The 25,799-nt window shown below is 36.9% G+C and overlaps 1 protein-coding gene across 1 annotated transcript in view; it reads left to right on the forward strand.

The window, feature by feature from the left end:
• SLC30A7 (solute carrier family 30 member 7) overlaps positions 1 to 25,799 on the forward strand; it is a 90,718-nt gene that overhangs the window by 49,276 nt on the left and 15,643 nt on the right. Inside the window, exon 9 of the mRNA XM_063106113.1 lies at positions 16,856 to 16,946. Within this exon, the coding sequence (XP_062962183.1) occupies positions 16,856 to 16,946 (91 nt within the window). The remainder of the gene's footprint in view (positions 1 to 16,855; positions 16,947 to 25,799) is intronic.

Consider the following 25,799-nt stretch of genomic DNA (forward strand, 5'->3'; position numbering starts at 1 on the left):
TTTTTATGGCAGTGGTAGTTATTTTTCAGGAACCAAACCCAGTACTCCCTTGAGGATTTCTTGTAAGGGTGGTCTTGTGGTAGTGAACTCCCGCAGTTTTTGTTTGTCTGAGAGATATACTATTTGCCCCTCATTTCGGAAGGATAGCCTTGCAGGGTAGAGTATTCTTGGCTGGCAATCTTTGTCTTTTAGTATTTTGAAAATATCATCCCATTCCTTTCTAGCTTTTAGGGTTTGTGATGAAAAGTCTGATGTTAGCCTGATTGGGGCTCCCTTATAGGTGATTTGACGCTTCTCTCTTGCAGCTTTTAAGATTCTCTCTTTGTCTCTGAGTTTTGCCAATTTGACTATGACATGTCTTGGAGAAGGCCTTTTTGGGTTGAATACGTTTGGAGATCGTTGAGCTTCCTGGATCTGAAGATCTGTGATTTTTCCTATACCTGGGAAGTTTTCTGCCACTATTTTGTTGAATATGTTTTCAATGGAATCTCCATTTTCCTCCCCTTCTGGAATACCCATGACTCGGATATTTGAGCGCTTGAGGTTGTCTGATATCTCTCTCAGATTTTCTTCCATGTCCTTGATTCTTTTTTCTTTCTTTTTGTCTGCTTGTGTTATTTCAAACAGCCCATCTTCAAGTTCAGAGGTTCTCTCTTCAACTTCGACAAGCCTGCTGGTTAAACTCTCCGTTGTGTTTTTTATTTCGCTGAATAACTTCTTCAGTTCAGCAAGTTCTGCTACATTTTTTTTCAGGACATTGATTTCCTTGTATATTTCCTCTTTCAGATCCTGTATACTTTTCCTCATTTCATCATGATGTCTAGCTGAGTTTTCTTGTATCTCATTCAGTTTCCTTAGAATTATCACTCGAAATTCCTTGTCAGTTATTTCAAGGGCTTCTTGTTCTATAGGATCTAGAGTATGAGATTTATTAACTTTTGGTGGTGTACTTTCTTGATTTTTTGTATTTCTGGTGTCTTTTTTTTGGTGTTTATTCATTGTGGCAGGGGGTTTCACAGTCCACCGGTTTGAGACTAATGACTAACTAGGATGTTGCTGAGGTTGCCAATTTGGTATGGCTCCCGCCGTGACTGCTCAGTTGGCCTCTAGTGTCTTGTGTGTGTGGTTGCCTCGGGTCTTGGGCTTCTCCGGGGATCCACCTTTCTGGTCAGCTTGGACTCTGCTGGGCTGGTGGATCACGTACCACAGGGTGTGTGATCTCTGTTGAGCTTTCACTTTCTGTACAGGACTTCTCCCCGTTCCGTGTGCTGTGGCCCAGGCTGTTAGATCGTGCAGTGGCGACCCCACTGGGTGTGTGGTTTCTGTCGAGACTCCGCCTCCCTGGCCACACGTCTCCCCCCTCTGTGCACACTGTGCTGGGCTGGGGTGTGTCTTCTGCACCCCTCGTCTATCAGCTGGGCCTTCAAGACCCTGCTCAGCACCGCCTCGCCCAGGAAGTCTACCAGGTTTCTGCTGGGCACAGACGATCGGTCTCTCTGGGTGCCTTTGTAGCACTGTGTAGATCTTTCTCGGGTCTTGTTCACCTTTGTATCCCCCCGGTATAAACCGAGTCTAGTGCCCGCCTGCAGCCTGCTCTCCGGCAGGTTCAAGCGGACCTGGGAACTCTCCTACCACACTATTCCCAACCAGAAATTCGTTAGGCTTTTTTCCAAACTGGTGGTCGCAGAGATGGAATCTGCCTCCCAGTAACAGGAAGTTTACCGGGGCCGGAGTCCAGGGTGTGGTGGAGTGACAGTCGGCCCGCCAGTACTTCCTAGCCCTCCCAACACTGGTCGGGACGCCCCACACCCCCAGCCCCGCCAGAGAACCGCGGAGGGAGTGGGAGAGGAGGCCGGCCCGCAGGGTCCGGAAAGCCCCGCGCCAGGCCAAGCAAATGGGCTCAGTGATGGCCGAGCAGGGCGGAGCTGCCCGCACCTGGGAAAATGGAGGCAGCACCGGGGCAGTGAGTGGCCTGGTGGTGCAGGCGGGAGCCGCGTGGGCATCCACCCCCCCGAACAGAGCTGTGCCAGGGATCACTCACAGTGCTGTGCCAGGTTGGGCGCTCGCTCTGTCTCTGGTTTGTTGCCTTCCGTGTTCTCGGCGCTGCCGCCTCGGGCTGTTCAGTCGCGGCGCCGCTTGGGTGCTCCCAGGAATCTTCTTTAATGCCGGCCTGAAACCTCGAATCCTGAATAGGGCAGCTGGCCGCCTTCAGTGTGGCCCCAGCCTCCGGGATCCTGGCTGCATCCACAGCAGCCCTGGCGCCGTGTTCCCTGTTTCAAGACTCGCTTTTGCAGCTAAGAATCAGTTCTTTTCCTGCTCCACACTTCAAAGCTGTTGCCTGTAAATGAGGCAGCCTCTCCTGCCGGGGGCAAAGTGGCGTTGAGCCCCCACGACCGGCCAGCAGCAGCAGTCCTCCCTTAAGAGATGGCCAGAGGAAGGTCCACAAGTTTCCCGGCTGCCTGAGGCCCAGTGGCCACCTTTTCCACCTCAGCTACTCCGCGCCAGCCGCGCAGCCGCCGCCATCTTGAAACTCCTCAGTTCATTCTTCTATATGTACTCTTGGTTGGTTTTAAAAATCTCATATGTAGTTTGAAGACTCCTGCCCTAAATTCTAGTGATACCACATTGCTTACACTTTTTTAGAACATGTCAGGTTAGTTAATACCTCTGTATCTCTGCTCACCAAGTATCTTCTCCTTGGAATGTCGTTCTTGCTAATATCTACCTATTATTTTTAATTGTGGTAAAATACACATAACATAAAATTTACCGTCTTAACTGTTGTTAAGTGTACAGTTCAGTGGCATAACGTATAGTCACACTGTTGTGCTGCCATCACCACCATCCAGCGCAGAACTTTTTATCTCGTAAAACTGAGAATCTGTACCTAGTACACTACTACTCTTCATTTGTCCCACCCCCTCAGCCCCTGGCAACCACCATTGTACTTTCTGTCTTTATGGACTTGTGACTTGTGTGTTATCTTATATAAGTGGAATCATACAGTATCTGACCTTTTGTGACTGGTTTATTTCACTTAACGTAATGTCCTAAAGGTTATTCCATGTTGGCGCATGTGTTGGGATTTCTTTCCAAGACTGGCGTTCCGTTGTATGTATATACCACATGTTGTTGATCCTTATTTTCTGGTTTTTGTTTTTATAGTAGTCACTCTAATGAGTGTGAGGAGGTATCGCATTGTTGTTTTGATTTGCATTTCCCTAATGCTTAGTGATGTTGAGCATTTTTCCTTGTACTTACTGGCCATTTTGTATACCTTTTTTGGAGAAATTTCTGTTCAAATACTTTGACCATTTTTTAATCAGATTGTTCATTTTTATCGCTGTTGAGTTGTAGGTGATCTTTATAAATTTGGATATTAACCCTTTATCAGATATATGACTTGCAGAAATTTTCTCCTATTCTATGGGTTATCTTTCTGGGTTTTTTTTTTTTTTTTTCTTTTTCTTTTTAAAATTTTTCTGTTTTTTGTTTTTTTAAACAGCTTTATTGAGATATAATTCAAATTTTATACAGTTCACCCATTTAAAGTATACAATTCAGTGGTTTTAGTGTGGTCACAAAGTTGTAACCTTAATTTTGATGTGGTCCAATTTATCTATTTTTTCCTTTTGTTGCCCATGCTTTTGGTGTCATTTTCAATAAATTATTGCCAAATTCAATGTCATGAGGCTTTTCCCCTATATTTTCTTTTAAGAGTTTTATTGTTTTAGGTCTAACATTAGGTCTTTGATCCATTCTGAGTTAATTTTTGTATATAGTGTGAGATAAGGACTCAGTTTCATTCTTTGCTTCTGGATGTCCAGTTTTCCTAACACCATTTGTTGAAAAGACTCTCCTTTCTCCATTAAATGGTCTTAGCATTCCTGTTGAACATCATTTGATCTTATGAGGGTACTTCAAAAAGTTTGTGGAAAAACAAAATTAAAAGATAATAACAAATGTTTCCATGAACTTTTTGAAGTACCCAAGTATATGTGAGTGTTTATTTCTGGGCTCTATTCTATTCCAGTGGTCTATATGTCTGTCTTCGTGTCAGTATCACACTGTTTTTGTTACTGTCACCTTGTAATAAGTTTTGAAATCTGGAAGTGTGAGACCTCCAACCTTGTTCTTTTTCAAGACTTTTTTTGATTATTTGGGGGTCCCTTGAGGTTCTATGTGAATTTTCAGATGGATTTGTCTATTTCTGGAGTAAATGTCATTGAGATTTTGATAGGGAGCTAATGTCAACCTTTTGAATGACTGTGGTAAAATTCAGCACAGGGGACATCTCCTTTGTGAAGCCTGTTTTAACACTATATATAGAATTACTGTTTTTTATTTTGTATCCTAAACTTCTGTTATAGCACCCATCACATTTCATTAAACTTATGTTTAAATGTTTCCTTCTTCTAAACTGGAAGAGAATTGCCATATGTATTAGTTTTCTATTGGTGCATAAAAAAGTACTGCAATTTTACCAGCTTAAAACAACACTCATTTATTTTCTCACAATTTCCGTGATTAAGAATCTGGGTACAACTTAGCTGGTTCCTCTGCTCAGGGTTTTATAAGGCTGCAACCAAGGTGTTGGCTGGGGCTACAGTCTCAATTGAGGCTCAGAGTCATTTTGCGGTTTAATGTGGTTGTTGGCAGAATTCATTTCCTTACAGTTGTATAACTCATATCTACTTACTGTTTTAAGGTCATCAGGAGAGCATCTGACCTCAAGGAAGGCTCCAGTCCCTCCTTTAAGGGCTTGCATTTGATTAAGTCAGGCCTACCCTGGGAAATCTCTCTTGGTTAATTAAAAATCAACTGATCGAGACCTTAATTATAACTACAAATTCCCTTTACCTTTGCCATATTCTGTTGTGCAGAAGCAAGTCACAAGTTCTGCCCATACTCAAGGGTCGTGGGGTGGTTATACATGGAGGTGACTCATTGGAGATCACTTTAGGGTATATTAACCACACCTTGTCTTTCTCCTCTGTATTCTGAATACCTAACCCAGTGCCTGGAAAAGAGTTGATGTTTGTCAGTGCAGCATGTAAAGGTAGATGGGCAGATGAATAAATGAGTGGATAAGAAAACTGAAGTACAGGCTATCTATCACTTTCTCAAGGTCTCAGTCATGGTTTCCAGACTCTCTCTCATAGACTTTACTATTACACTATGTTCTCCTATTAAGTAAGTGCTTGTATTATCTCAAAATGTTCTCTCATTACAATACTGGTGTAACTCTAATCCCTAATAATAAGTCAACTTCATTTTATCATTTTTCTGTGTTTGTCAAAGCCATCAGAAAGGTTTGGTAAATACCTGGAGATCTTAAGTTCGGAGTATTTGAAATGTGAATAATTTGACTTTCAAATTAGAAGAGTTACTTATTATCTGATGATATTTGAAGAAACACGTTTTACTGTTTTAAAAAAACATATTGGAAATAATATATCATGTCCAATTTGGGTTCATTCCAAGAATGCGAAGATGATCAGTATTATAAAGTTCATGAGTATTATTCATCACATTAAATGATTTAGGGAGAAAAATCATGTCATGATCGCCATAGATGCCAAAGAGGCATTTGAAAAAAACCATTTCTGACTTAAAAAAACAACTCACTAAATAGAAAATCAACGATACTTCCATAACATGACAAATTACAGCCCCAAAGCCACTATCTTTCTTAATGGTATACACTAGAAGCATTCCCACCAAAATCAGGAACTAGACAAGGATTCTCTCTGTTGCCTCTGTTATTTAACATAGTATTAGTGATCATTAGGAAATGATATTAGATAAGAGGAAATATTTGAGGCTTAAAAATTGGAAAGAAGCGTTATCTCTAATGCAAAATATATAATTGTATATCTGTAAAACTCAAGAGAATTAATAGAAAAACTATGACAAAAAGATAATGTAGAAAAGTTACAGAAATAACATTGATATAAAAAATCAATACCCTCTAAGCAAAACCCAGTTGAATGATATAAAATTAAAGAGAAGACAGCTTTTCAGTAGCAATAACAACAATAATGTAGAGGTAAAACGTGTAAAACTCGTGAGGAATTTAAACACTTCTAAAACACACAAAAATAGACTGGAGGAGAGTCTTTTCTGTCAACTAAGACATTTTTGAGGAATCATCATAAACGTCAACCCTTCTTGTGTTTATTTATAAATTTTAAAGTGTCCTAATAAAAATACCAATGGGTCTTTTTTCCCTATGGAGTAGGTAGTAAAAGTTTATTCTAAAGGAAAAACAACCAACCAGGAGGCATAGCCAAGAAAACCCTGGAAAAGAAGATATATAATATAAAGCCTTTATAACTAAAATAATTAAAATAGTGAGACACCAGAAATAGATTTATGTGCATATAGAAATATAGTAATGAGGAAAAAAAAATTAGGGGCTGGCTGATTAGCTCAGTTGGTTAGAGCATGGTGCTGATAACACCAAGGTTCAGGGTTTGAGCCCTGTACCAACCATCTACCCAGAAAAAAAAGGAAAAGAAAAGAAATTTAGTAATGATAAAGGCAGCATCTCAAATCAGTGGGAAAAAGATGGCCTTTCTAATAACTGGATAGCTATTTGGGGAAAGATAAATTTGGAACTGTACCTCATATGTGGAAAATTTCCAAGTGGATTAGATCTCTAAAAGAAAAACATGAAACCATACAAATATAGAAGAAGGGATGGCTGATTTACCTTACAGCATAAGAATATTAGAGGATAATTATGACTTAAAACCTAGAAAATCAGTAAAAGATTGATGAATTAAGCCACATTAAAAAAAAGAACTTTGGCATAGAAAAAAATCACCATAAAGAAAGTTTCTGTGGGTTAAATCTGTCTCCCAAAAGTTCATGTATTGGAAACTTGGTCTCCATTTTAACAGTTTTAAGAGGGTGGGAAGTCCAGTTATGTTATTTGAAAGGTGGGGCCTTTTAGAGGTGCTTGGATTGTGAAGACTATACCCTCATGATTGTATTAATCCAATCATGAAATAATGAGTTATTGTGGGTGTGGTTCTGATAGATTTATAAGGAGAGCAATGAGAAGGTTGGTACTCTTGCTCTGGCCATTGTCACCAACCAAGAAGAAGGTCCTCACCAGATGTGTTCCCTGGACCTTAGACTTTCCAGCCTCCAAACTGTGAGAAATAAGTTTCACTTCTTCATAAATTATCCAGTTTTTGGTATTCAGTTATAAGCAACAGAAATGGACTAATGCAGAAGTCAAAAGGTATAAACCAAGATATTTGCCACTTAGATCATGAAGGGCTAACCTCCCTAATATAAAGAAAACTCCTAAAAATAAAAAAAATTTAATTAAAAGACCAAAATTCTGATAGAAAAATGGGCTGATGTATAAGTGTGTTTCATTCACAGAAAAAGAAATATAAATGACTTTCAAACATGTAAAAGTAGTTTAGCCCCACTCATTTTTAAAAATGCAAATTAAAGCCACATTGAGATACCACTTCCCATGTGCCAGGTGGGTAGATATTTAAAAGTTAGAATAATCTTTGGTGAGGCTATGGGTAATATAGGCACTCTCATACTTTACGGATAGGAATGAGAATAGTATTGTTTCTGTGGCTTCTTGCCAAGTTCCTCTTGGGTCATTTTTACTGTTTATATTTTCTTGAGTTTTTTCATTTCTTTCTGTGGGCCAGGCCTCCTGTACACTTTGAAGATCAGCATCTCCTAATTTCAGGACTTTCTCGTAGGCAAAGGTGCTTTGAGAGAGCGAGCAAAGCCACTTGCCTGACTTCATTGGAGGCAGTATCATACACTGGTTGAGAGCATTCACTGTGGAGTCAGACTGCCTAGGTTCAAATCTTGTTTTTACCGTTTTGCTGTGTGACCTTGGACAAGTCACTTAGCCCCTCCGTGCCTCAGTTTTTCATCTTTAAAATGAGGATGTCAAGGTCAAGGGTTCAGATACCCATACCAGCTAGTGGCCAATCCCCCTCGCCACACACACACAAAATACAGATAAATAAAAATGAGGGTGATAATGCCTACCTCATAATTTGTTGTGTGTGAATTAAATGGGTTAATATGTGTAAAATCTTGAACAGGGCCTGCCACATAGGAAATATAAATATTAATTCCTCGCTTGCCTGCCTTCCCAAAGGAATGCTATTGGGAAGCAAATACCATCATTTAAATGTAGCCTTCTTTCACTACTGTGACATGTTCTTTTTTCATGTTAACTGACTTTTGTTCACTCATCATCAAATGAAAGAGAGAGAGAAAGGAAAGAAAATAAGAAATACAGTTCATTGGTGTCTACCCTCATTACTTTGCTACTCAGAAAGGTGCATCTTACCACTGCCACAGGTTATGATGGGTCAGGCCCCAGACCAATCCCTAGATAGGTTCTACCTCCATTATTTAAGAGGGCAAAGGGGTTGCCACACTTTCGGTGATGTCCTTTTCTGTTTTTCTCCACTGTCCTTCCTGAATGCTGGATTTCTTCAGAACAATATACTCAGCCATTAAAAGGCAAAGTTCTATTACTGTATTGTGAGGAAGTGACGAGGTTTGAACACCATGTAGATTGGATCAGTTATAAGCATACCATTTTTTAAACCTACACTAGATAAAACTTGTTTAGCTCAGATTCCTAATAGCCTTTTGAACCTAGAGATTAATTAGCACTTTGATCCCATTTCTTTGGATTTTTCTTACTGACTTTAAGGCCTTTTTGTTCTGGCCTAAAGCTTGTGATCTCTGAAGCTACCGGAATGGTAATTAATTTGAGTTTGATAGTCTTGATAAATATTCTTGTTGTCTCATCTGGTTTTTCTAGACAAGGTCCTGTTTCTTCACATTTGTATTTTTTTAAATGGAGATTTCCCTGCAGAGCTTCATCACCTGCCTATGTCCATCCTAGCCTAGCCACTGCTTTTAGTCGGTTATAGAGGTAGTGGGGAGGTTCCTCCAGGTCTTATTATCTTTTCAATGCAAAAGTACCATATTTAATATGAATAGTATGAATTTATTTCTAATATTCTCCTAAAGCTATGTATATTTTATGGAGCTTTTGCCCTCTTCATTAATTCCATTGTCTCTTTCCATTTTAAGATATATACTTTTTTTTTTTTTTTAAAGATGACTGGTAAGGGGATCTTAACCCTTGGCTTGGTGTTGTCAGTACCACGCTTAACCAGTGAACTAACTGGGCATCCCTATATAGGATCCGAACCCGTGGCCTTCGTGTTATCAGCACCGTACTCTCCCGAGTGAGCCACGGGCTGGCCCTTAAGATGTATACTTTTTTACTTATATTGCTTGTGTGATTTTAGCTTCTTATTCATGAAAATAGTGAAAAGAGCTTTTATTAAGATAATAAATTGCACATCAAAAATTGAAAATGCTGATTGTTCCGGCCTAAATATAATTCTTTCTTATCTGTGTTTGAATAAAGGATAAAATACATTGCCTTCTATTTATCAGAGGTTCTTTTTTGGGAGTGACTGATTCGAGGACCTCTTTACTGTTTTGCTATTTAACTATTACTGTGAAGGGTTGAAGGTCACAGCAAATGAGGGCTATTCGGTAGTCCAATTAAATTTCACTAGCATTTGAAATTTTTAAATAGATAATACAGTCAGTAGATGTGTTAAGTGCTTATATGTTCCAAGTACTGTGTTGGACACTGAGAATAAGATGAATGTGACATGACCTTGACTCTAGAGGACTTACCTGTAATGAGATTCTGCTGTTACACTTAGCCCTACCTCTTACCTGTGTATAACAAAGAACAAGTTGTTTTAACCTGTCTGAGTCAGTTTTCTCATCTGTAAAATGAGAGAGTTGGCCTAAGTGATCACTCATGACCTTGCCTCCATCTGACATTCTGATTCCAGCATTTTTTTAAGGTTACTTAAGGTTGTGAAGATCAAATTAGAAAAGTTTTATTAAAGTATTTTAAAAACTATTAAGTGCTAGCTAAACAAAGGCATAACTAATTATTTACTATTTTTACATTATACAATGATATTTTTGGTCCAAAGACCAGATGCATTAACTGTTATAAGTAAGTTCCAGAAACTTAAGGGAAAAAGTGACCTTTTCAGACTTTGGCTTCAAGTTCTAGGTGTATGTTAGGGTGTCTACTTATTATTCTCATTATTGAGTGAAGTAGATACTCTAAATTTGCACTGATTTAAACCATGGATTTTGGTAACTCAGTATAATTATAAAGTAAACCACAATCCTGGGTGGTATGTTTTTGGGTTATCTATTCTATACTAGGTTTATGAAATTCTGGATATAGGTAATTATCCATCACTATGGATTAAACGTATTTATTCAAGTGTGACTGAATATTTAAGTGTAGATTGCATCACAATTATGGGTCAATTTTCTTTGGTTTTTTTGCCTACTGAAAATTTTGAAGTTATATGACATATATCAGAACTTCAAATTTATGGGTTATTTTTAAAAGTACAGTTTTTTTCCCCTCTGTTTATAAGGATCTCTTATAATATATATAGGAGGACTTAGCCCATAAATCAACTCACAAAGTTGAATCGGTAATCATGTTTTAATAATTATTACTGTATGTTTATTCTCAGATCTAAGTAATAGTTTTAACTCTGAAATTTTTTATTGGCAAACATGTCGATACCATTAGCCTGATCTTCGAAAGTTTTAACAATGTATGCCCTTTTCTTTTATTTGGTTTGTTTATAACTACTGCTAGATAATCTTATTTAGTGTTGAAATGGTGAATCTTTTTCACTAAAAGCTGCTTTTGAAGTAAGATTTGAGTATATTTTCATTTGCAAGGTTACTGGCAGCAAAGAGTAATAACTAACTTGCTCATTTAATCTGTTAGCATTTAAGATTAAAGCTTTCAAATTAATTTTATGTTTATCATTGCGGTTATAAATTTGATTTACCTTCAGCTTTTGAAGAATAAAATCATTACCCTATTTTACTGGTAAACTCATACCTACTGACTCATGCCTTTTTATATATGATAGGAAAATGGTGTTTCATTGTGAAAGCTAGAATTGGGTTAGTCAACCAGAAGTGAACCTCTAATTGTTTCCAAATGCTTACTTTTGGGGTTTGGATACAGCTCTAGGTCTTAGCTCAGTCAGGAATTTGCTAAGCTTGTCTTTTTCTACACATCCTTTCATTATGGCTAGATAGATCCATGCTAAAATCTGTTTTATAATTCCCCATTACCATAGTTAATCAGAAAAATATGAACATGAACTCCTAAGCTAAACACAATTTTAAAAGGCAAAAACTAGAGTTTCAACAGGTTTCTTTCACATTTTTATGACTTTTGAAATTATTACAGAAATTGACCTTGGTTCTAAGTTGCTTATCACTGTGTGATTTATCAAGTGCCTCCCCACTCAGTTTCATGACTGACTTATGCTCCTCAAGCTGAAATCCTTACATTATTTTAAAATTGCTGTTGGAGAAAATTAGCATGACATATCCATGTGCTTTGGTGAAATGCATGATGCTGGTGAATATAAACATTGTATTAAAATTTTACCTACGGAAGCAACCATTCTAAATTTCATAGTATAGCCAAATCAGTAAAAAGCTCAATTGACCTTTACTTTAAAAAAAAAAACGAACAAACAAAAAACCTATTTTATTTCCTTTTATCACTTATGATGTCTTACATTTAGCTATTTTAAAATAAATTTTGCTTCTAACATTAATCTTATTAAAATGTTTATCTGCATTATAGTTCTTGAATTGAGTATTAAAATGATTAATCTCTAAATCCCTTTAATTCTAATAAGGTATTATTGTAATCATAGAACTTCCGTACCATTTCTAGTCTTCAAACTAAGGGCCTTAAGTGAAAGTGAATTTTAGGACAAAAAGGAAGTACTAGATTCTTTTTTACAAAGATGGTGGCAGGGAGTAGCAAACTTTGGGAGGTAATACACGTGGAATATACACATAAAAATTTGAACAAAGATTTTAGTAAATCTGTAGATGGTTTTTCTGGGTGAGTTATTAAGAGACTATAGACTGTCTGAGGGAATATCCTTAATGTTTAAAGACTGATCTCCTCAAGGATTATTATAGACTGGACTCACCATCTCTTACAGTGTTTTAGCTCCTTGGGAGAAAACATTAGACTAAACCTAAGTATTCTAAAAGAAATATTTTAAAAGTTGTTTGCAAAAACACATTTCTCACTTATTGCTTAAGTAATTTCATTGCCCATTCTGTATGTGTTCTGTTGCCATTGATTCCCTGTCCTCTTCTATTTCTTTTTTTCTCCACTTTTCTTTATTTTTAAAGGTATATTTAAAAGTTATTAACAGAGAAAAAGCCATTCACAAAGTTCATGGAGAATGAAAATGAATACAGGCATAATCTAGTTATTTTGAATTTACATAGTGCTTCTTCTAAATAGTGGGCCCTAAATAAGTATTTGTTGCCTGATTTCCATTGCCCTTTCCATAAGCTTTTAAAAATAAAGTTAGGAAATCATTTGAATTAAGGCATTGTGTATTATGTCTAGCACATGCATGGCATTAGGCATATAATAAATGTTTGTTGATTTGAATTTTTTGAAACCAAACTTGGAGTCAAAAGACCTGGTCTGATATTCTTGCTCTCCCTCTCATTAGCTGTGTCTTTAGGCAAGTTAATATAGTGTTCTAGGCCTACATATCCACAACCATTTGGTTCTAGAAAATCTGTTGCCAAGCATGTGGTAGGTGCTTAATAATTGCTTGTTTTGTACTGCGTGCTTAATAAAATTTATTTGGAGGATAATTAGTAATGGACTAAATTGGTTTGTCAAGTATATCTTATGTCTCATTTGGTGACACTGCCTTTTTTTCCTTAGCATGTAAAAACAATTTATATTTTCTTTCATTTCGAAATATGTTCTCTCTCTAGTATTCCTTGTAGTTTGACTTATTTTTTTTTTATTGAGTGAAAAATATATTAAAGATGGAAGAAATTGTCTGGATATTTAATGCACTTCCTCATTTTATAGATGATAAAACTGATGCTCTGCCAAGTTATGTGATTTGCCCAAAGTAATTTAGAGGCAGAATTAGAACCCAAGTGTCATAATTTTTATATGAATGTGATTTCTACCTCAGCTGTCTAGACATTAGTAGTGGTTTCTTAGGGTATGATTGGAGAAGAAATTACCAAAATAATCAAAATGCCTAAACTTGGGAGGCACTTTGGTATATAAAAACATTCTGTGACTGATCCTTTTTTTTTTTTTTCCTGAAAAGTGAGGATGGAGAGAGGAAAGAAAAATGTCATAATGATTGAATTGTACTTATTAGACTACCATCATGTTTTTCCTTGATTTTTTGGTAAACCCAGAGAGTCTTTACCTATTTAATAACAGCACAGTTAGGTAGAAACAGATACCACTCTTCAGTTTAGGTGAATGAATATTCTTCACTCTTAGAATCCTTAACTCCATTTCCAGTTGTTATCTACCCATTTTTTTCTCTAACCTTTTTCAATCTGGCTTGTACTCCTGAAATTGTGTAATGGGAGGCCTCAAACAATATTTTTATTGTTTAATCAAATGGCCTTTTTGTGTTTGTATTTTCCTCCTTTACTGAGGCATTTAGTGCTGCTGGAAATATGTTTCCCTTGTTTCCTGGTATCATACTGTGTCTTTATTGTCTTAACTAGTGCTTTTTCCTAACTACAGATAACTCCATACATTCTGCAAGATTTAGTATTGATCCCGTGCCTTAAATATACTTTTTAAATGTATGAATTGATTATGTTTAATGGATTCAGCTATAAATTCTGTTCCATAAACATTTATTTGTCAAACACCATCTGAGATACTGGGGACACAAATACGAATAGGACACAATTCCTCCTTAAAATGGCTTTCAGTTTAGAGCAAGAGAGGGAGACACAAACTGATAATTATCATGCAAGGTAATAATACTGTAGGTATCAAAAAATTTTTATAGGAGTATAGAGAGGACATTTCTTGCAATTTGGAAGACAGTTTGGGATAAGGAAATACACCCTAAAAGGAGTGACACTTGAGATTTTAAAGAAGGAATATAAACCAGACCGAAGGACAGTTTAGGGACATTCTAGGCAAGGTTACAGCATGAACCAAAATATGAAAGTAAGAAACAGCATAAGGTAAAGTACAAGTATTTTTATATTTGGAGAGCTTAAAATGGGAAGCAAGGATTGACAGTAGGTGAACCTGGAAGGTGCCAGATCCCAAAATATATCATGTTAAAGGGCTTACACTTAATCCCCTAGGCAGTAGAGAGCTTTAGACACATTTTTTAGTGGAGAAGTGATGGGGTCAGATACTTATTTCATATAGAAGAGTCTAATAGCTCTATAAAAAATGGTTGTATTAGTTATATATGGATATATAACAAATTACACAAAAACCTAGTGGCTGAAATAACACACATTATTGTCTTATAGTTTCTGTGGTTCAGGAACCTGGGCATAGCCAACTGGGCTCTCGGGTTCAGGGTATCTCACAAGGTAGCAATCAAGGTGTCAGCCAGAGCTGTAGTCATTCCAAGGCTCCTTTGGGGGAGAATCCACTCCCAAGCTCACTCAGGCGGTTGCTAACAGTATTCTGTTCATTTTGGCCTGTTGTACTGAGAGTCTATTTCCTCTACAGAGATATTCCTGAGCTTCTTGCCACATAGGTTTCTCTATAGGACATCTCACGACATGGCAGCCATGACGGAGCAAGCGAGAGCAAAAGAGGAGGGTAAACAAGACAGAAGTCAGAGTCTTTTAACCTAATATTGGAAGTGTCGTCTCATCACTTTTGTCATATTCTGTTCATTAGCAGTCACTACGTTCCCCTGACACTCAAGAGGAGGGGATTACACAAGGGCATGAATATGAGAGTACTTCAAAAATTTCGTGGAAAAATAGAATTAAAAGGTAATATGAATCTTCCCATGAATTGTTTGATGTACCCTCATGCTAGGGAGGCAGGGGTTATTGGGAGCCGTCTTTGAAGCTGATTATCGATTGAACTTGAGGAAATAAGACTAGAGGCAAAAGGACCACTATTGTAATAATCCAAGAGAAAGATGGAGATTATTGTAGATGTGCATAGTAGAATAAAGGGGAAGAGATGGAGTCAGGAAATATTAGGATGTTAAATCATGAGAGCTTGGTGATTTAGAGCATGGCATTTACAAGGGAGAAGAAGGGGTTATGGGTGACAGCTAATTATTCTTGGTTCTTAAATCACTGTCTCACTAAAGAATACTTCTGCTTGAATGTGACTGAAACTCCTGTCCACATTGAGCTTTTCATCTTCATCACTGCCATCCCCTCCACAGTTTTAGTAATCTAGGTTTGTCCTAAACGTTTCTCTTACTGGGTCTTTCACTATATCCACTCAGACACCAGTTATTTCTCTCTCTGTCTGTTTAATTTTACTATTTGTCTCTGTTCCTGTTGTTACCCTCCATATCCAAGTACTGATCACTACATACTTAAAATACAGGAGCAGTCTCCTAATTTCTTTCCTGTGCCCTTTTCCTTTCTTTAATCCAGATTCGAGAGCACCTGATAACTGTATAGCTATCATTCATTCAACCAACAATTGTCATGGGCCCACTTTGTGACCGACAATTTGCTAGGCCTCCTTGGGACTATAGTAGCTAGCAAGACAAGCATTGTCTTTGTTCCTTTGGGTCTTCATTAGTATCTTCTTTTTCCTTTCCATCTGTCAGAAACATTGCTAATCCTTAAAGTATATTTCAACTTCTGTGATCCATGGATATGTAAAAAATTACACAAAAACCTAGTAGCTAAAATAACACATTATTACGTTATAGTTTCTGTGGTTCAGGAACCTGGGCATGGCCAAGTGGGCTGTCTGGCTCAGGGTCTGAAGGTATACATTCATTTTATCTCCATCTCCTACAGTTATTATCAGAAGTTTTACTTTGGAAATTTTGAAATTCTTTAAGTTTAAAAGTGAGAACTGGCTTAAGCTGTTAAATATAATGAAGCGATTTCTGACCTCCCCTTTCCGTCTACAAGCAGCAGAGCAGTGTGTGACCACCCTGACTCATTGGAATCACCTGGAGAGCTTTTTAAACATGTAGATGCCTGGACCTTCCCTCAAAAAATCAAAACAAAACAAGACTGTAAGGTGAATTTGATGTGTAGCTAAGTTAGAAAGCCATTACATTAGTCGCCCTCACCATAACACTATTGCTTTGTTTACATTTAATCATCCAGATAGCCTAAAGCAGTAGTTTTACATGCTGGTTGAGGACTAGCTACATCAACACAGGTAGACGTTTGGACCCCATTGCTAGAGGTGCTGAGTTTACTACAAGTGGGTTATAGCCAGGCTTCTATATTTTTAAAATAATGAAATATGGCTGATAAATAACCAGGTTGGAAAAATATTGTATGAAAGTACAGATATATATATATTTTGCATTTTCCTTATTAGTACTATACAGATAAATGCTTATAAATAATATTTATCAAAGACCAGTCAGCCTGAAAGGCTGTGATTACCTTGGAAGGTTCTGACCATATGGAGTCATATTTTTAATAACAGCTGAACACGTGCTGTGTTTATATTTTTAGATGATCCAATATTATTCAGTTTTATAAGTTTAGTCTTTCACAAATTGTTATATTTTCTCTAATTCTTTTACTTTAGGTGATAACTTACCGCTTACATGAAAAATTTGGAACAATGACTGGTGGATTATTTTTCCTCATATCATTCTGATAAATCTTTTATTTTACTTATAGGGAGGTATGTTATTACTTTCTTCCAGGATGAGATTATCAGAATGTAACTTTAATAAATTTATTGTTTTCCTTTCTTTAGTGTTATTCCTCTTTTAAGAGAGTCTGTTGGAATATTAATGCAGAGAACTCCTCCCCTGTTGGAAAATATTCTGCCTCAGTGCTATCAGAGGGTAAGTTTCAAAGCTTCCAAACCACTGGATTTCACGTTGTTTCCAAACTATTAGGGTTTTCAACTTTCACAAATATGGGTAGCATTTGTGTATAATTTAGTATTTCTTCCAAGACTGAATGCTGACCATGAGTGCCATTTATACACACCAGAATAAAATCATTGGAAAATATTGAAGTTCACTAAAGAAAATGTGGTAGAAATTGTCCTCATCTAGAAACTGAGCAGTCCTTTTAGAATATAGAATATTAATAGCAGATGACATAAGCGTTTATTCACCATACATGTTTTGAGCTCCCACTCTGTGCCAGATACTCTTCTAAGGTACTGGTAAATAAGACAGTGTCTCAGTTCTCACAGAGCTTACAATCTAGTGGGGAAACACTGGTATTAAACAATAAATAAATAAGAAAATATCAGTGATAATTACTATAATAGAAATAAAACAAGGTGATGTAATAGATATGGATGGCTACATTCAATTCACTAAGGAAGTTATATTGAAGGAAATTGAAACCTTGATGACAAGAAAGAGCCAGCCATATGAAAATCCTGGAGAAGAATGTTCCAGGCAAAGGAAGATGCTAATGCAAAAGTGCTATGGCTGGAACTAATTTAATGTGTTTGAGGAATAGGAGAAAAAAGGACATTGTGGCTAAAGCATGAGTAAAGGGAAGAAGAGTAGCCTGAAAGGTTGGAGAGAAAGGCAGGGCCCAGATCATATGGGAGTTTGGGTCATATTAAGAGTTTGAGATTTATTTATAATTCAGTGGGAAGCATTGGAAAGCCTTTAGGCAGCAGGAGAGTCATAAATCTTTTGTTTTTAAATGATTATTCTGCTTGCTATGTAGAGAATGAATTTTAGCAAAAAATACCAGTTATGAGGCTATTGTCATCTAAGTGAAAAAAAAGTGGCTTAGACTACAGTCGTAGCAGTGAAGATGGAAATAAGTATACATTTGGGGTATGTTTTTGGAGGTGGATTATATTAGCAGAGGGGAGAAAAAGTGTTGGCTCACAACTTGGTAGATGGTAATGGCACTTGTTGTGATTGAGGTTAGGTTGGTAAAGGTTTGAGGATGGACGTTCCCCCCAAATCAAGAGTTCTAATCTGGATATGTTAAAATTGTAATGCCTATTATACTTCCAGGGGAAATGCTAAGTAGTTACATGTGCAAATCTAGAGTTTTGGGGACAGATTAGTACTAGAAAGAGTTTTGAGACATCAAGATATAAATAGCATCTAAAACACTGGGACTGTATGAGATTACCATGGGAGAGGTTATAGTTGTATTCTCTTAGATCTGCTTTCAACTCCAAATTCAGAGAACAGGTGGGAAAAACCAGGAAACGTAGTGGTTAGTAATGGAGGTGGAAAACCAGAAGTGTGTAGTATCACAAAGTTGAAGAAGGAGAAGGTAATAATCAATTATGCTGAATATTTCTGTGGGGTCAAATAAAGCAGGAACAGAAAGGTGATCATTGGCTGGCATCATGAACATCCTTAATGACCTTGATAAAAGCAGTTTCAGTTGTGTGTTGGGGAGGAGAGCATGATTTATGTGGATTAAAGAAAAAATTAATTGGGGAACCAGAGACGGTGGCTACAGATTACTCTTTTAAGAATTGTTGTTGTTAAAGGGAGCAGAGAAATAAGTAGATAGCCTGGATATGGATGTAGTATCAGGAGAGAGGATATTTTAGAACAGTGTTATATATCATAGAACTTTCTCCGAAGATGGAAATTTTCTATAATCTGTGCAGTCCATTGTGGAAGCCAAAAGCCATTTGTAGCTAGTGTAACGAATTTTTTTTTAACTAATTTAATTTTCATTCACTTAAATAGCCAAGTGTCTAGTGACTTTTGTATTGCACAGCACAGTTCTAGAACATGTGTGTTACCAATGAGAACAGTCTAACTAAGAGGAATAAATTGATGATATAATAGTGAAGGAGATTATCGAAGGAATGAAGTTCTTGAGAAGGTGAGAAAGGATGGAACCCAGAGCACAACAGAAGGATTAATTGTAGATAGGAGCAAGTGTACTATATTCCCTAAGTGAAAGCAGAAAGTGCTGACATGGATGAGGGGTGACTGGTAGATTTGGTGGTAAAGGATAAGAGATTTTCTGTGGGCTTCTATTTTCTTTATGATTTATGGGGCAGTATAATCATGCAGAGAGATTAGAAAGCTAGAGGAAAAAGGAGAAGTCTTTTTAGATAGGGAAAGTGAAGTTGTCTATTTAAGATTTGTGGTTATGATTTCAAGGTAGGATCAGTCAGCATAATTATGGAAGAGAGAGCGACAGTTTATTGAATGCCTAGTATAAGCTGGTCCCTATATGGAGTGTTATATATATGCTTTTTCTCTTTTTCACAATAAACTAAGGGGTAAGTATCATCTTCTTTTCACTAGATAAAGTTGAGGCTCATCCATGGTCACAAATGACCATGGATGAATCAGGATTCTGATCCATATCACTCTGATTCTAAAGGTCATGCTCTTTCTACTATACCACACTGCCAGAGTAGGAACAGCAGCACAGATTTTCATCTGTAACTGAACTTTCCCCCCATTTTTTATTTTGGAGAGTTAAAACCAATTTCCACAGGAATTATTCCTTAGTCTATGTTTTAGGATAACTGCAAGAATGTACTGGCACTGCTGTTTCTGTGTAGGTACAGGAAATCTCTTAGCCAGGTTGTTTCACTAACAGTGAAACTACTCCGTGAGGATGCCATTTACAAAAATGTAGAGGAATATCAGGTTTAAACCACTGTTGTCTTCAGAGTCCTAAAAGAGGAAGAGAAAGTCCACTTTGATCTCTTTCCCCAGTAAAAGCAGTTTTTAAAGAGTGCACCACAGTAGATACTATCTCAAATTTCCCACCAACTTTCTTGGAGTTTGTAGAAAATAATGCCTGCATTCATCAAATTTTGATAAAAATCAATTATTTTTAATAATAAAAAATATTTTTGATAGATATAAGATCAACCTTTTCTTAATTAACTTCCCAAGTAGATACGTAAAAATCAGAGAATCTCAGAACTGAAAAGGATCTTATCATTCATTTGGTGCAGTCTTCAATCTGTTGCAAGAATCTCCTGTATGACATCCAGTTGCTCATGCAGCTTCTTGACTATTTCCAGGCATAGGTAGTTAACCCCTTCACAGAGTAGCCTCTTTCTCTTTCTAAACTACTGTAATTGTTACAAAGATCTTTTCATATTGAGCTTTTCTTTCAACTTCTGGGTAATGTTCTTAGTTGAACTCCTCTAGATACAACACAGAGATGCTGAACAATACTGGTGATTTGGGCATCTTTGTTTTTTTCTTGATGTTCAAGGGCATTCATTTCATCCTTGCTGTTGTTTGAATGTTCCCCCCAGGTTCATGTTGAAACTTAACCCCTAGTATGGTCATGGAAGGTGGGGCCTTCAAGAGGTGATTGAATAGAGGAGACTGTGCTTTCATGAGAGAATTAATGTTTCAGTGGGTTGTCATGGCCATGGTTCTGATGACTTTATAAGGAGAGCAAGGGAGGTTAGTTCTCTAGCTCTTGCCATTCTCGCCATGTGATACCCTGGTTGCCATGGGACCCTGTAGAGAGTTCCTACCCAGAAGTCCCTCACCAGATGTGCCCCCTGTATCTTGGACTTCGTAGCCTCCAAAACTGTAAGAAATAAATTTCATTTCTTTATAAATTACCCAGTTTCAGGTATTCTGTTATAAGCAACAAAAAACAGACTAATATAGTCCTTAAATATTTTCTGTATATTTTTGGTAGATAGCCTTGATATTAAGTAAAGAAAGTGTCCTGATCATTTTTTTTCCCTAATCATAAATACAAGGGTACTTCAAAAAGTTCATGGAAAGATTCATATTATTTTTTAATTCTATTTTCCATGGTCTTTTTGAAGTATCCTCATAGTTAATTAAGTAATTGTAATGCTTTTATTGAAATGACTGTGTGATTTTTCTCCTTTATTTCTAAAGAATAACATTAATAGGATTTCTGATGTTAAGCCATTCTTTTTCCCTCTTGGGATAAACCCAACTTAGTCATGATGTTATTTTTTTAATACACTGTTTGATTTAGCTCATTTAATTCATAAGAGAAATTAGTTTATGATTTATTATCTTTATCTGCTTTGGGGTCAGCATTATTTCTTTTTTTTTTTTTTTTTTTTAGGTATGACTTTTTTTTTTTTTTTTTTTTCTGTGATGTATTCCTTTTTTTTTTTTTTTAAATTTTTATTTTGTCGATATACATTGTGGCTGATTATTGCTCCCCGTCACCAAAACCTCCCTCCCTTCTCCCTCCCCCCCAACAATGTCCTTTCTGTTTGCTTGTCGTATCAACTTCAAATAATTGTGGTTGTTATATCTTCTTCCCCCCCCCCCGGTTGTGTGTGTGTGTGTGTGTGTGTGTGTGTGTGTGTGTGTGTGTGTGTGTGTGTGTGTGTGTGAATTTATATATTAATTTTTAGCTCCCACCAATAAGTGAGAACATGTGGTATTTCTCTTTCTGTGCCTGACTTGTTTCACTTAATATAATTCTCTAAAGGTCCATCCATGTTGTTGCAAATGGCAGTATTTCATTCGTTTTTATAGCTGAGTAGTATTCCATTGTGTAGATGTACCACATTTTCCGTATCCACTCATCTGATGATGGGCATTTGGGCTGGTTCCAACTCTTGGCTATTGTAAAGAGTGCTGCGATAAACATTGGGGAACAGGTATACCTTCGACTTGATGATTTCCATTCCTCTGGGTATATTCCCAACAGTGGGATAGCTGGGTCGTATGGTAGATCTATTTGCAATTGTTTAAGGAACCTCCATACCATTTTCCATAGAGGCTGCACCATTTTGCAGTCCCACCAACAATGTATGAGAGTTCCTTTTTCTCCACAGCCTCGCCAGCATTTATCGTTCATAGTCTTTTGGATTTTAGCCATCCTAACTGGGGTTAGATGGTATCTCAATGTGGTTTTGATTTGCATTTCCCGGATGCTGAGTGATGTTGAGCATTTTTTCATATGTCTGTTGGCCATTTGTATATCTTCCTTAGAGAAATGCCTACTTAGCTCTTTTGCCCATTTTTTAATTGGGTTGCTTGTTTTCTTCTTGTAAAGTTGTTTGAGTTCCTTATATATTCTGGATATTAATCCTTTGTCAGATGTATACTTTGCAAATATTTTCTCCCACTCTGTTGGTTGTCTTTTAACTCTTTTAATTGTTTCTTTTGCTGTTCAGAAGCTTTTTAGTTTGATATAATCCCATTTGTTTATTTTTCCTTTGGTTGCCCGTGCTTTTGGGGTCGTATTCATGAAGTCTGTGCCCAGTCCTATTTCCTGAAGTGTTTCTCCTATGTTTTCTTTAAGAAGTTTTATTGTTTCAGGGTGTATATTTAAATCCTTAATCCATTTTGAGTTGATTTTAGTATATGGTGAGAGGTATGGATCTAGTTTCATTCTCCTGCATATGGATATCCAGTTATCCCAGCACCATTTGCTGAAGAGGCAGTCCCTTCCCCAGTGAATAGGCTTGGTGCCTTTGTCAAAGATCAGCTGGCAGTAAGTGTGTGGGTTGATTTCTGGATTCTCTATTCTATTCCATTGGTCAGTGTGTCTGTTTTTATGCCAGTACCATACTGTTTTGGTTATTATAGCTTTGTAGTATAGCTTAAAGTCAGGTAGTGTTATGCCTCCAGCTTTATTTTTTTTGCTCAGCATTGCTTTGGCTATGCGTGGTCTTTTATTGTTCCATATAAATGTCTGAATAGTTTTTTCCATTTCTGAGAAAAATGTCTTTGGAATTTTGATGGGGATTGCATTGAATTTGTATATCACTTTGGGTAGTATGGACATTTTCACTATGTTGATTCTTCCAATCCAAGAGCATGGGATATCTTTCCATCTTCTTGTATCCTCTCTAATTTCTCTCAGCAGTGGTTTGTAGTTCTCGTTATAGAGATTTTTCACCTCCTTGGTTAACTCAATTCCTAAGTATTTTAATTTTTTGGTGGCTATTGTAAATGGGCAGGCTTTCTTGATTTCTCTTTCTGCATGTTCACTATTGGAGTAAAGAAATGCTACTGATTTTTGTGTGTTGATTTTGTATCCTGCTACTGTGCTGAAATCATTTATCAATTCCAACAGTTTTTTTGTAGAGGTTTTAGGCTGTTCGATATATAGGATCATGTCATCTGCAAACAGGGACAGTTTGACTTCATCTTTTCCAATCTGGATGCCCTTTATTTCCTTCTCTTCTCTGATTGCTCTGGCTAGTACTTCCAACACTATGTTGAATAGGAGTGGTGAGAGTGGGCATCCTTGTCTAGTTCCTGTTCTTAAAGGTAAAGCTTTCAGCTTTTCCCCATTCAGGATGATATTGGCAGTGGGCTTGGCATATATGGCTTTAATTATGTTGAGATACTTTCCCTCTATACCTAACTTATAGAGGGTCTTTGTCATGAATGAGTGCTGAACTTTATCGAATGCTTTTTCAGCATCTATAGATATGATCATATGGTCCTTGTGTTTGAGTTTATTAATATGGTGTATCACATTTATTGATTTGCGTATGTTGAACCAACCTTGCATCCCTGGGATGAATCCCACTTGATCGTGATGAATAATTTTTCGTATGTGTTGCTGTAATCTGTTTGCTAGTATTTTAGTGAGGATTTTTGCATCTATATTCATCAAGGATATTGGCCTGTAGTTTTCTTTTTTGGTTATATCTTTACCTGGTTGTGGTATCAGGATAATGTTTGCTTCATAGAATGAGTTTGGGAGATTTGTGTCCATTTCAATCTTTTGGAATAGTTTGTAAAGAATCGGTGTCAATTCCTGTTTGAATGTTTGGTAAAATTCTGCTGTGAATCCATCTGGTCCTGGGCTTTTCTTTGTTGGGAGCCTTCTGATAACAGCGTCAATCTCCTTTATTGTTATTGGTCTGTTCAAATTTTCTACGTCTTCACGGTTCAGTTTTGGGAGCTTGTGTGTGTCCAGAAATTTATCCATTTCCTCCAGATTTTCAAATTTGTTGGCGTATAGTTGTTTATAGTAGTCTCGAATGATTCCTTGTATTTCAGATGAATCAGTTGTAATATCGCCTTTTTCATTTCTAATTTTGGTTATTTGAGTCTTCTCTCTTCTTTTTTTGTTAGCCATGCTAATGGTTTGTCAATTTTATTTATCTTTTCAAAAAACCAACTTTTTGATTCGTTGATCTTTTGAATTGTTTTTTGGTTTTCAATTTCATTCAGTTCTGCTCTGATCTTAATGATTTCTTTCCGTCTGCTAATTTTAGGTTTGGATTGTTCTTGTTTTTCTAGTTCTTTAAGGTGAAGTGTTAGGTTGTTCATTTGCCATCTTTCCAGTCTTCTGAAGTGAGCGTTTAATGCAATAAATTTCCCCCTCAATACTGCTTTTGCAGTATCCCACAGGTTTTGGTATGATGTATCATTGTTTTCATTAGTTTCAATAAATTTTTTGATTTCCTGCTTGATTTCTTCTTGGACCCATATGTCATTAAGTAGAATGCTGTTTAATTTCCATGTGTTTGTATAGTTTCCAGAGTTTCGCTTGTTATTAATTTCTAGTTTTAATCCATTGTGGTCTGAGAAGATACATGGGATAATTCCAATTTTTTTGAATTTATTGAGACTTGATTTGTGACCTAATATGTGATCTATCCTGGAGAATGATCCATGTGCTGATGAGAAGAATGAATATTCTGAGGTTGTTGGGTGGAATGTTCTGTAGATATCTGCCAATTCCAATTTGTCTAGAGTCTTGTTTAGATCTTGTGTTTCTCTACTGATTCTTTGCCTAGATGATCTGTCTAATATTGACAGTGGGGTGTTCAGGTCCCCTGCTATTATGGTATTAGTGTCTATTTCCTTCTTTAGGTCTAATAGAGTTTGTTTTATAAATCTGGCTGCTCCAACATTGGGTGCGTACATATTTATGATTGTTATGTCTTCTTGATGGATCAGTCCTTTTATCATTAAGTAGTGTCCCTCATTGTCTCTTTTTATGGTTTTTAGTTTAAAGTCTATTTTGTCAGATATAAGAATAGCTACTCCAGCTCGTTTTTCTTTTCTGTTTGCATGGTAAATCTTTTTCCATCCTTTCACTCTTAGTCTGTGTGAATCTTTATGGGTGAGGTGGGTCTCTTGTAGGCAGCAAATTGTTGGGTCCTGCTTTTTGATCCAGTCAGCCAGTCTGTGTCTTTTAATTGGGGAATTTAAGCCTTTTACATTAAGAGTTGTTATTGAAAGGTGTTGATTTATTCCTAGCATTTTATTGGTTGTTTGGTTGTCTTAGGTGTCTTTTGTTCCTTGCTTTCTGATTTACTGTTTGGTTTCTGTGTTTGTTGGTTCCTTGCGTTGTAGATAGTGTTTTTGTTAGCTTGTTTTCTCTTCATGAATGCCATTTTTATTATACTAGTGGGTATTGATTTTTCTTGGGTTTTTATGGCAGTGGTAGTTATTTTTCAGGAACCAAACCCAGTACTCCCTTGAGGATTTCTTGTAAGGGTGGTCGTGTGGTAGTGAACTCTCTCAGTTTTTGTTTGTCTGAGAAATATACTATTTGCCCCTCATTTCGGAAGGATAGCCTTGCAGGGTAGAGTATTCTTGGCTGGCAATCTTTGTCTTTTAGTATTTTGAAAATATCCTCCCATTCCTTTCTAGCTTTTAGGGTTTGTGATGAAAAGTCTGATGTTAACCTGATTGGGGCTCCCTTATAGGTGATTTGACGCTTCTCTCTTGCAGCTTTTAAGATTCTCTCTTTGTCTCTGAGTTTTGCCAATTTGACTATGACATGTCTTGGAGAAGGTC

This window comes from Cynocephalus volans, chromosome 8 (assembly GCF_027409185.1).
Source record: "Cynocephalus volans isolate mCynVol1 chromosome 8, mCynVol1.pri, whole genome shotgun sequence".
In the NCBI taxonomy this organism is placed as follows: domain Eukaryota; kingdom Metazoa; phylum Chordata; class Mammalia; order Dermoptera; family Cynocephalidae; genus Cynocephalus; species Cynocephalus volans.